The sequence below is a fragment of the Stegostoma tigrinum genome, chromosome 2 (genome assembly GCF_030684315.1).
Source record: "Stegostoma tigrinum isolate sSteTig4 chromosome 2, sSteTig4.hap1, whole genome shotgun sequence".
Taxonomy (NCBI): domain Eukaryota; kingdom Metazoa; phylum Chordata; class Chondrichthyes; order Orectolobiformes; family Stegostomatidae; genus Stegostoma; species Stegostoma tigrinum.
This window is the reverse complement of record NC_081355.1, coordinates 96,722,830-96,735,389: the sequence shown is the minus strand read 5'-3', so window position 1 is coordinate 96,735,389 and position 12,560 is coordinate 96,722,830. Positions and strand designations below refer to the sequence as shown.

At 39.7% G+C, this 12,560-nt stretch overlaps 1 protein-coding gene across 7 annotated transcripts in view; it reads left to right on the top strand.

The window, feature by feature from the left end:
- The window catches only part of LOC125467327 (adenylate cyclase type 1-like), a 299,944-nt gene that overhangs the window by 88,239 nt on the left and 199,145 nt on the right, over positions 1–12,560 (top strand). For all 7 annotated transcript variants that reach the window (XM_048563037.2, XM_048563033.2, XM_048563026.2 and 4 more), the window contains one exon: positions 5,658–5,785. In XM_048563037.2, coding sequence (XP_048418994.2) covers positions 5,658–5,785 — 128 coding nt within the window. The remainder of the gene's footprint in view (positions 1–5,657; positions 5,786–12,560) is intronic.

The window sequence follows — 12,560 nt, the reverse complement described above, 5'->3', positions numbered from 1 at the left end:
ATCTCCCAGGTGCCTCTTCCAACAAACCCTCTGGGCTCTGGAAGCAGGAATGCTTTCTACCCACACACTATCCCTGCATATGTCCTTCAAAGACACCTGGAGCCACTGTCTGCCTTGACCATCAGCCTCCCACCATCACTATCACGCCTGCAAGTGTTGATTTTCATGGGTCATCCATAAAGGTCTTCTGATGGTAGTCTCCTTCTCACCTGCTAGTCAGATGTTCATTGAGTTCATTGGGACTATTGTGACTCAGCTTTGTCAACTTCTTTGTAGCATTTTTGACTTCTCCTCTACCTCCCCTGCCTTTCCATAAATACTGAGGGGAAAGAATCTATGCACACAATCTTTCATTGTGGAGCTCAGGCCTGGAGGTGGGCATGGAAGTGGGAGTCATTTCTGATCAGGCGTTGGTAGGAATTTCCCATGTGATCACACAGTTTTCAGTTGATTGTGTATGCAAGTCATTTTAGTAGTGGAGAAAAGAATGGCAGATCCTACTAAGTAGGGATGGGCAGGGTGCTCTCACTTTCACTGAGATGTTCCAGGGCCAAGTCTGGAAATCCATATTTGAAGGTCACCTAGACAGAGATTCCTTCATTCCAAGCCATGAGGATCATTCACCTTCAGCTGGCATGCCCCATTTGTGCAGGAGATTTCTCACAGCATGGAGAAATTCGCAGTTTTGTTCAGCAAGACCTCTACTCCAAGCTGTCCAGGAAAAGTGAGAGAGCCACTTCCCCAGGGTTGGCTGCAGAAGGCTTCTGAACAAAGCAGCCCAAACTAAGTTCACTGCTACATTCAGGGACTTCATATAAGCACCTGGATCCATTGCAGGAAGAGGATGAGTAATTTCCTGTGCTCTAGAGGGGTACGTGACATCATCCACTCACTGCAAACTGACACTTGTTAGGGGCATCGCTCAATCTGCCTGTATCAGTGCAGAGATACGTCAGATTAGATGTGAATTAAAGTTGTGACAGCTGCCACATGCTATTAATATTCTATCACTTCGCTCAAATGCTTGCTCATCAGGTACTGTGGAGTGCTCAGATCCTGCTTTGGCTGTGAATGTTCATTAAGTGTTCATTCGCCCTTTGCATTGGGTGGACTCAACCCTTCCTTTTCTCAGAAGAATGCCCTTGAGAGGAGGGAGTGCTTCGAAACTGGTGGAGGATGCCTGTTATTCACATCTTCACCACTTTTGACAAGGAGATCACAAAGATGGCAGAGGATGGCTGTGGTGACATATGTGCAAATGAGGAGATTGGACCCTTGCAGAAAACTCATGAAGATTCCTCCAACCTACTGTTGTCAGTTGTTCAGGTGGAGTGAGAAATTGGTTAGACAAGAAAGCATACATGGGCAGCAGCTAATTTCAGCTTTTTCCCATACCGGGAACAAGCAGCTGTAGCACCAAAAAAAAAGCAGCATTTTCCTTATCATACACCTCTTCCTGAGCCCCTGGCTGAAGCACCAGCACCAACGCCTTTGAGGATGAACCTTCCGAAACCTCAGAGGATGAACAACCCCTCCAGCACAGAGACACTGTCCTCAGTGGAGATAGGTTTGAGATTAGTCTTGGAGTTGCGGTCTGTTGACCAAGACAGGATGCAGGTCCACAGAGAGTGGAAGAGACCATACAGAGATCTCTGATGCTTAACAGACTGCTGAAGACCAGATTTCTGCACTCTCCCAAGCTACCCCTCTGGATTCAGCCAAAAGAGACACGTTGGAGATGCAGAAGCAAGGAGGGAAACATCAGTTAGTAATGTCAGAGGCCCTCATTAAACTCGAATACAGGCTGGAGACTCTGAAAAAGTTCTGTTCGTTGTCACAGTTTCTGCATGTGAGGACTTGGCTGCCTCCATAGAGCTGCTATGGAGACTCATGTATAAGTAGGTGCTTTATCGAGCACGACTGAGGATTGAATGACTGGCATCCCTAGGGAATGAAAAAGAGTTCATTCATGATTTTGTTAACAAAATGAAAATGGAATAAAAATGGTGACTGAAAGCAGATGTGCAAAAAGACTAAATTGAGCCACCTACTAATGGCTTCAGTTGCACGCTGAAATCCTTGAAAATAACAATTTTCAAGCTTTATTAAATATTTTGGTGGCTGGTGATGCTGTGGCAATCATCACGTGGAAAACGCTGTCATGTGTGATGCTTTATAAAGAGAGTAATCAATGAGCTATTTTCCTTGTTTGTTATTAATAATAAAACAGAATTTAAGAAATTACAGACCAGCTTTGTAAATTGTCATAGTCTCTGAATAATTGGAATCACTGATCAATTATACTAAGTGTGGATTAAAAAAATGATTGTGAGTGCGGTTATTTGAAGCCAGGCATGCAGCTCTAAAAAACAGTCTGAATTACAACAAAATTTGATCTTTCAATGAAAAATAATGTGTGGCAGCTCAGTCAGAGGGGAAGCAAAGTCTCCGGTCTGAGGCCAGGCAGAAAGGGTGACAAGAAAGAAAACTTTGGGAACTGTGGGGTGGCCAGGATTATGACTGGGAAAGTGGGAAGAGGATAGAATGATAACTAAGTAAGCAAGTAGGAGATTCAGGACAAGGAATCTGTTGGGAGAGGTTGTGCCCAGGCACTTTAAATGAAAATGTTTAGCAAGTGAGTTTAGCTGTAAGCATTGGATTGGGACACAATGGCACAGTGGTTAGCACTGCTGTCATGTGTGTGTGTGTGTGTGTGTGTGTGTGTGTGCGCGTGTGTGTGTGTGTGTGTGTGTGTGCGTTTGAGTGCGTGGTTTGCATGTTTTTGCCATGTCTAAATGGGTTTCCACCAGATGCTCTGGTTCCCTGCCACAGTCCAGAGATGTGCAGGTGAGGTGGATTAGACATGATAAATTGCCCTGTAGTGTCCAGGGAAATGAAGGCTGGATGGATTAGCCATGTGGATAGGGTGGAGGGGTGATCCTGGGTAGGATGCCATTCAGTGGTTTGATGCAGACTGGATGGACCAAATGTCCTGTAGCTGCTCTGGAAGTATTCTACGAAAACAACATGGTGGAGACAGAATTGAAAGGAAGAATCCAGAACCTGATTATACATTGTCACATTATCACCCACAAACTATAATGACACACTTACAGTTCACTCTGTATAGTCAAGACTTCATTTCCTTTGGGTGTTTCACTGATAAATGTTGATACAATACCATCACCAAAAGCTATCACAGTGGGAAGCTGGACACCTGCAGGCAAATACTGGGAGTGCTTTCCATGATTGTCTGCTGAGGCTCTATTTATCTCAGTGAAAACTATTTATGTGGTCAAGAAAATGTTCGCCTTACTTGAGTTACTTGTGTAACTACAAAATACACAAGTCTCCTTGATATTTGATATTCATCCCTGAAGTTATTTATTTGAGCAAATCTCTAAGGCTGAACTGGCAGTAACCTCAAACTTTCACATGTGAGTATACTGCTCAAGCACACTTGTTCTGAACATTCCAGTCAGATTTTCAGATCGAACAAAAAACAGTCATTTTGACATTTTTTTTTAAAAGATTGTCTTCATTGAGACTTGCTTCATACTTCTTTTTACTATTTTCAAGCATTTTGAAGGAATATGTGTAAGTTTCATGAAAAATGAACATGTTTCCTTGATTACAGGTCCTTAAGTAATCCACTATCAGGGCAAAATTAGTTGCCACTTGACTTTTCATGAGAAATATATGACACAGGAGTTTTGTTTTATAATCAGGACCTCAGAGCCAGGATTAAACCCAGAATCCATAACATGTCAGTAACTGTCATGCAATATGATTTCCAAGGCCCTCAATGGTCAGAGGGCTGGACAATAAGAAATCCTCCATAGAGAGGAATGTTTGCTGAAGCATGTGTGCTCAAAGGCGGCACCTCAATTGGAATTTGTAAATGTTCCAAAAACAAACGACTGCAGCTGCCAAACCAACATGGTGAAATGGAGAATCATTCCGATGTGTCAGCAACAGTAATAGTTATGGATATCCTTCTGCCCAGGCAGTTAGGTGGGATTGGGTGAGGCACGGGTTTATGGTGGGGAAGAGGAACTACAATTGTTGCTCCCCTTGCTTTTGAACTGCAAAGCCATTTCTTTTAACTGGCTGTGTTTCAGGCATGACGGCAGGTCTCGCTATTTGATATGGGAGAGGGATCTTGAAAGATCAAGCTTCCTTTGACAGCACCTTTGAAAGCCACATTCCTTTGGAGAGAAGAACTGGGTAGCAGATGGATGGGGACATGAAGATATCTGCCTTCTTCAAAACATTTCTGACCATTTCAATGTGGATTCCACAATGAAAAATGGAAAGCTAGTGCAAATTTTGCTAAACATTGACCATGATTCGTAGTGGAAGCAAAATATCTACAGTTGCCTTCATAACAGGTTTAAATTATTCTATTCTCACATCAAAGGAAGGCTTAAAAACAATGGGAAAACAAGGGATGATCTGAGAGTATCCCTTAATTTTCATATCCAGAAACAGGTTTAAAGTTGGAAGTAAGCAGAAACAAAGTTGCTGAAAAAGTTCAGTAAGCCTGGCAGCATCTGTGAAAGTAAAGAAGAGTTCACTTTTCGGGTCTGGTGACCCTTCCTCAGAACTGAACTTTTCCAGCAACTTTGCCTTTGTCCCTGCTTTACAGCATCCACAGTTCTTTCAGTTTTGATTAAAGTTGGAAGTAAGGGTTTTAGATTTCTAAATGAAACATCCCAGGCATGATAAATCGCTATGAAAATGGGTTATGCAGGGACATAAACTTTGTTTTGAGTTTGTCAGTGCCTTTTCTCACAGAAACCATGAGCTGGTTTGGGAGCAGCTTTATGAATACAGTTTATGTATGAAGCTGGAGAAACAGGATACAGGAACAATGAGAGAATTTGCCAAAATCTGTAGGGAGCTTTGAACCAGAAGCAAAGAACCATCAAGGATATTTTTGTATTGGAGTCTCTAAGAACTGCGGAATCCAGAGTTGTTTGGTGCTAATGAAGAGTTGGAGAGTTGTCAAGATGTAAATGAATGGAAAGACCCCAAGAAATCTCATACCTCAAAGAATAGTAGAAATACTGAGATGAATTAAAATTATGCCTGGTTCATTTTGGTTTTGTCCCAGGATCCCTCAAGATTTTGTAACCCTCAATGTTCTGATACAGAAGAACTCTTGATTGGAAGTCAGACTGGAACAGGAAGTGTGGTGCTCTGATTTTTGGGTTTAAAGCATGTTTTTAAAATGCATATTGTTAAGTTAGCTGTACGTACTTTATTTAACTTTTGTGATTATGTGAAATCTTGCATGGTTTAATTTACTTCAATTCATAAATGGGAGCTGGAATTTCTTTAAAAGTTACTGGATTGCTTCAAGATCATAACAATTAGGCATTTTCTGTAAGTCAATCAGTTATTATTTTAAAACAAATAATTATTCATAGCGAGACAATATTGAACAATTTACTCAAAAGTGGAACATCTCTGCAACATTTGCAATTTTAATAATAATTAAATTCAACTTAATCTATTTGATTAGTATTTAATATGCCTTTATTTGTAAATTAAGAAAACACTGTTCAAAGAATATGCATGATAGAACTTAGAAGGGCTATGGTTTACTTTCTTAAATATTAAATGTTTTGTATTTTTTTTTCTTTCTGTGACAGGAGAACCACTGTCGAAGGATTAAAATACTTGGGGATTGCTATTATTGTGTATCAGGTCTTACTCAGCCAAAAACCGACCATGCTCATTGCTGTGTTGAAATGGGATTAGATATGATTGACACAATCACGTAAGTAATTCAATTTCAATGAAGAATATTCTTGTTTCAGCCTCAGTCATAATTTGTGAAGGTAGCTAAAATGTACAAGTATTTATATCTAGACTCATAACAACTAATCATGCTTATTAGCTGTTCCCAAAGGTTGATAATGACTTCATAAATATGAATGAATAACAATAACTTGTGCAATTTGTTGTCTTGTTAGTACAATAACAGATCTTTAACTGTAGTGCAAGAAGACTACAAGAAGAATATGTTACTTTCATGCTGAAGTCACATATGACAAAAACTATTATGCTCTTCCTGACGTAAGCCATGTGATACAGATTTTTTGCACAAGTGGTTAGTCTGATTTAGCAGTCAAATTGTTTGCTTATCAACTACAAAATGACCATGAGTAAGGTCTTCCCCTGGCGTAATTGAAACATTTGCTGGCAGGGAAATAAGACTCAGTAACCTCACATTCAACGATTAATTATTAACCACGTAAATGACAAAGTGACGAAAAAGACTGTTACCATGACCTAAACACTTGAAAACACTTGTACTAAAACTGAAAAAATTAATGTTATGAGATATTTTTATGAAGGAACAGCACTGTCATAAATTGGTGAATCTCATGGCACTGATCATGCATTGCCTGTCTTTTCTGCTGTCCTCATTTGTGATGATTGGGCCTTGGACATCCATTGGATTGGCTCATGCAAATAGATTAAATACTGCAGAAGTTTGCCATTGTCTTCTGTAGAATGGCTGACCCAAAGACTGCCCTCTTCTGCCTCTGTGCCATCAGTCATATTTGATTGATTTACATATTACATTACAGCCTGAAATCAAGCTGTTTTACCATGTTACACCTTCCACAGTCAACAAGTTCCGGCAGGGGACACAAACCTGGATTTTCTGGTCTGCCGGCACTGTTATACCACAAGACCTCCTATTGATATGGGTAGATTTACATGGAAAGGAGCATTATACCATCTATATATTCGCCTACTGCTGAAGTGAACCTGCATCTAACTTGGTGTTACCATTTTGATGTGGAATTGCATGGTATAATGCCGAAGAGGCTGTTGACTGCTGAAATGCAGCAGTAATCATTCCATTCATATTAACTTATGGTTTGCCATCAATTTGAATCATTTTTTAATCAGTCATCATAGATCATGAAATAACAAAATAGAAGCATTTGTAATTATGAAAGGGTGAGACAAGGCAGAATGAAGCAAACTCTATATTCACTAAGGGATCAAGAATTATGGGCGTAAAGGTTAGAAGATTGAAAGAAAGATAAGGTGCAGTTCTAGCCTCCCTGCTGTTGGAAGGATGATGTGAAACTTGAAAGGGTTCAGAAAAGATTGACAAGCATGTTGTCAGGATTGGAGGCTTTGAGCTATAAGGAGATGCTGAATAGGCTGGTGCTATTTTAACTGGAGGGTCAGAGGCTGACCTGTGACCTTATAGAAGTTTATAAAATCATGAAATCATGAGGGGCATGGATAGGGTGAGTAGCCAAGATATTTCCCCCAGGGTGGGGGAACCTACATCTAGGGAGTCGAGGTTTAAGGTGAGAGAAGAAAGATTTAAAAAGTACCTAAGGGGCAACATTTTCACACACAGAATGGTGCGTGTATGGAATGAGCTGGCAGAGGAAGTGGTGGAGGCTGGTACAATTACAACACTGAAAAGGCACCTGGATGGATATATGAATAGAAAGGGTTTAGAGAGATATGGGCCAGCTGGAAAATGAGAATAGATTGATTGAAGATATATGGTCGGCACAGATAAGTTGGATTGAAGGATCTGTTTCCATGCTGTACATCTCTGTGATTCTAAAAGATTTAGAAGGCAGAATAACTTATTTCATGCAAAGATTTGTCGAATTCACTTCCAGGCTTAATGATTGAGGTAGAAGCCACACAGTGTAGATTGAGCAGGTAGATGAAGGGAAAGGGGAAAGGGATATAGGAAACGCTGGGAGGTATAAATAGGAATAGACTTTTGATGATATGACTTATTGTACCAATATGACCTGTTTCTGTGCTGTAACATCTGTATGTGTTTCCTACTTGCCCCATTACCCTTAGTGGTCTATGTTGACTTTTCTTAGTGCCACCTCTTACTGTTCCTATTCTGATACTTATTGCTTGCTCCTTGCCAGTTCAAATTCTAAATCGTACAGCATGAAAAGAGACCATTTAATCAAAAGCCCAGAGTTTAATCTTCAAGGGGGGAATCACGTGTCAAGTTATTTCCAAATGTTGTGATCCTACTTTCTACTTCAGAGTGACTGCCCACATTATTTTTGTCAGAGGGGAGTGTGGGTCAGGTTCGAATTGGAGCTACCACTTTTGGAAGCATACCTAAGACAGAACTAGAGGTGAGCAAAAGCTGAGATAGCCTTCATTCCCTGGGACATTATCTACATTTAGGAGATGAAGTATGAGGCAGAAAAATACCCTTCCATTACTTTTGTATACCACTATGGCCCTAATTCCACTCACCAATCCTATACCTACATGCCCCCTCCATAGCCCCTCATGTCCTTCAGTACTCCCCATGCTCACTGATCTAGTACACATTTTATGCAGAACTCTTGAGCGGAATGATAACATTGAGATAAATTTGAGATTTGGTGAAACCATCAGTCAAAAAACACCTCATAATTCCATAATCCTCTAAATGATCATAGAACTGTTAGGATAAACAGGAAACCTTTCAAAGCCACTTTAGAACATATTAAATGTTTATAAAGTGAACAAAATTTTTAAAAAAATCATAAATCTCTTGACAACAGTGTCAGTAAGCCCTGCTGAAGTCCATTACAGGGGTTTGGAGCTCAGATAAGCATAATAATTCCATTGCACATTTATCGAAACAAAACCTTCAGAACTGAATGCATTAAAACCTTTGAAGAAATAAAAGGAGCTCAGCCATCTGTTCAACAGCAAAAGCAGCGCTTCAAAGATCTAAGGCATTTGTTCAAGCTTAAAAGCAGCAAAACATATATCTAAACTGTTAGCTCTTCTTTATAAAAAAAATTAAACCACAGTGAATGATGGACAGAGTGAAATCTGGATTTCACTATATTCACGATGTACTTAATCCATTTGGTAACCTGCTAGAATGCATTGAACACTGTTTCTTTCACAATGTTGATCATTGTAACTGTTCCTTAACTTTTAAATAGAAAACCTTATTTTCAATTACTTTGTTAAAATCATATTGAATTTACTGCACAACAGTTTAAAATGGCATATCAACTCAGTAACCTCGACCTGCTTGTCTACAAGTTTTTCAAGTCCAGACTTGGGCTCATCCATGGGTCACAACTCCTCTGAGCTGCAAATAACCATGTCTCATTCAGAAGCTGGCATACCTCCGTCAAAAGTGTTGGAGCTTTAAAATCACAGAATCACAAGCTGATTATGTTGTAAAAGGAGGCCATTTGTCATGTTGTGTCTACATCAGTTATCTGGGCATGTTGATCGAATGCCAGTCTATTACCTTTTCCCTATAACTTTAAACGCTGTTAGTACTAAAATAATCGTCAATTGCCCTCTTGAACATACCTCCGCCACACTCCAAAACAGTGTGTTCCAGGCCCTAACTAATTGCTTCGTGAATAAGCTTTTACCCACTTCACATTTGCCTATTTAAGTGTTAGAGGTGCCAAGGTTAGAAATGCTACTTGAAGGGTCATGACCTACACCCTTATCTAACATTGTTAAAAATTGCAGGTGATGAGAAAAGGGGTGGGAATTGTAGAAACAGGTGTCATCTTAAAAGCTATATGCCTTAGTTCTTATATGGATGAAAAGCATGAAGATAAGGCCCAAAATGTGTGCGTGCTGGCTTCTATGAATTAGCAATGTAATTAATATGACTTCGTTGCTCTTTCCCGAAAGCTATGCAATTTTGTTTCCCCTTTGCTATTACATCACTTTTTTTCTTAAAAGAATTTATAGATTTATTTCCAACTCCTGTTCACGCAGTGGATTCCAAATCATAACTCAGTACAAAATAAAACGTTCTACTGCTCTCCTCTCTGGTTCTTTTTGTCATTTACCTTAAATTCATATTATTTCCAGCACTCCTGCTATTAGAAACAAGTTCTTCCTACCTGTTCGACCAAACTCCTTCATTATTTTGATACTGTCAATCAAATCTTCCCTTATCAGTAGACACAATGGAAATCTTCCCATTCTAGGGACTTGACAAATCACCTCTTTAGTAACCAGTTGACACTCCAGCTAAAATAGTGCTCAGAAATAGATGTAATACTCCACCTGGAAGATTGGGTGTTGGGGCATGAGGGCAATGGGCTGGTTGGCACGGATGCCTCTGCCTCTATTTATGAAGAAGCATTGTGTGTTTATTCTTAATAGCTTTATTAGCCTGTCCCACCACCTTCAAATACTTTAAAATCTGGCTATGAATAGTTAAAATGCCACCCCCACGTGGCACCAAGTTCACGCATGCAAAAAAGAATGCTGATTTTGGAAGTCACGGGAGTTTTTTTAGTGACTGCAATAAGATTTTTGATGGGATAACTGCAGTTTTTATTGCCCCACAATTACTTTTGCCAAGTTATTTGGGTAGTGTCCTGGAGATTAATTCCTGATAACATGTAGAAGGCTAATGACTCGAACGTTTAGCAGAAAACAACAGGGCAGATGCTATTTACTGAGACTGTAGAGTGACTTAGAGAACTGAGCAAGGACAAGAACAAGCATATAATGGGAATAGAATAGGCATCATGTAGGAGCAACCGTACTGTCACTAGAGACCTGTGCCAGAATGAATCAGTTATGAGGGGCCAGAAGGGAGTGCAACAGGAGTTGGCCAAGACAGCATGGAGGGTCTTGATTGCTTGTAAAATTAATGACCATGAGATAAAGGTAAGGTAGCCTTCCTGCCCCATGATGCTGCTTGGCCTGCTGTGTTCATCTAGTTCTACACCTTGTTTTCTCTGGTCTGCACATGTGAAGGTGTTGACATCACTGCAACTGCAACAAAGTGACATCAGCAGTTCATGCAATCCTGAAGCCTGACATGGCCCACTGACATCACTGTCCCCATCTTGACATGAGGGAAGATCAGTGGCTATTTAATCAGCCATTCTGACATTCAGAGCAATGACAACAGAGCATTCTGAGGAAGGGTCACTGGACCCAAAATGTTAACCCTGTTTTTTCGTTCACAGATGCTGCCAGACCTGCTTATCTTTTCCAGCAACTTTGTTTTTGTTTGATTCAGTTCTTTTGATTTTTTTCAGAGCAATTAATCCATTTTTATATATACTTCATGTGAGCTTTTACTCCAGCACTCCCATGAAAATTTTACCAGTTTTCTTGCTTCCCCAGATTCTTTCATTGAAAATGTACAGTTCAGACTTCTTAGTATGAACTGTACTTTGTCATATGTCTGGTGATTTTCATGAGTCTATCTATGTCCTCTTGAAGTCTGCTACTATCATCCTGTTTTGTTCATGACTGAGTTTCATGTCAGCCATGAATATCCAAGACCAAGTCATTAAAAAATAGCACAAAGAGCTATGGTTTCCTTACCAACTGCTGGGGAAAACTGCTGTATAGTTTTCACACAACCAGAAAACAACCATTCCCTACCATTTGCTGCTTTCTGTTCATTAACAAATGTCACAGCAACACTATCATTGCTTAGTAGTCTATTATGTGACATTTTATTAAACCCTAATTTTCAACTCTGACCTTATTATTGCTGCATCAAATAAATTAAAAATCAAGTTTCTCAGACAAAATTTGCTTTTATCAAATCTAGGCTCTCATTTGTTAATCAATATTTTTTCATGTGATGATTAATTACACCCTGAATGTTCTCCAGCAGCAGTGTTAAACTGACTCACCTGCAGTTGCCCAGTTCATTATCCTGCTTTTCAGCATGCATGTAACATTTGCAGTCCTCTGGTATCACTGTAGAGTGTTCAAGCAGAATCTGAGCATTGCCAATTGTTTTAATGCATGCTGTATTAATTCTCATGCCATCCAATTTTTTTTACTCTCCCCTTTCCTGGAATATGAGAATTCTCTTTATATGTGAAGACAGATGCAAAGTTCTCATTTTGTACTTCAGCTGAGCTACCTGAAAGAGAATTTCATTTTAGTCCCTAAATAGCCCCACCTTTCCTTTGACTATAATTTTAACTTTTATCATTTATAACATTTTGTATCCTTTTATAGAGGGGGAGTGGTTGTTTTGTCAGTGAGAAATGAAAATAAATGAATAGAAAGAAGTAACTTAGGGACAGAAGGGATTGAATCTGTGTGGATAGAGATAAGGCACTACACAGGATAAAAGGACCCTGATGGCAGTCATGTACAGGCCTCATAGAAGCAGACAGAGTATGGGATTGAAAATAAATCAGGAGATTGATTCGGCATAATTTTGATAATCATGGAGGAATTCAATATGCAGGTGGACTGGAAAATCAGGTTGATAGGGGATACCAAGAAAAGGAATTCATGGAATGTTTAAAAGGTTTTTTTTGGAACAGCTTGTAGTAGAGTCCACTAGGGTACAGGTAGTTCTGGATTTGGTGATATGTAATGACGCAGACTTGAGTAGGCAGCTGAAGATGAAGGAAACCCTAGGGGTCAGTGGCCATAATATGATAGAATTAAGCCAGCAGTTTGAGAGGGAGAAGCTGGAAGCAGATTTGACAGTATTACAATTGAGTAAAGGTAACTACAAAGACATGAGAGAAGAGCTTGCTAGAATTGATTGGAAGAAAACAGTGTAACAG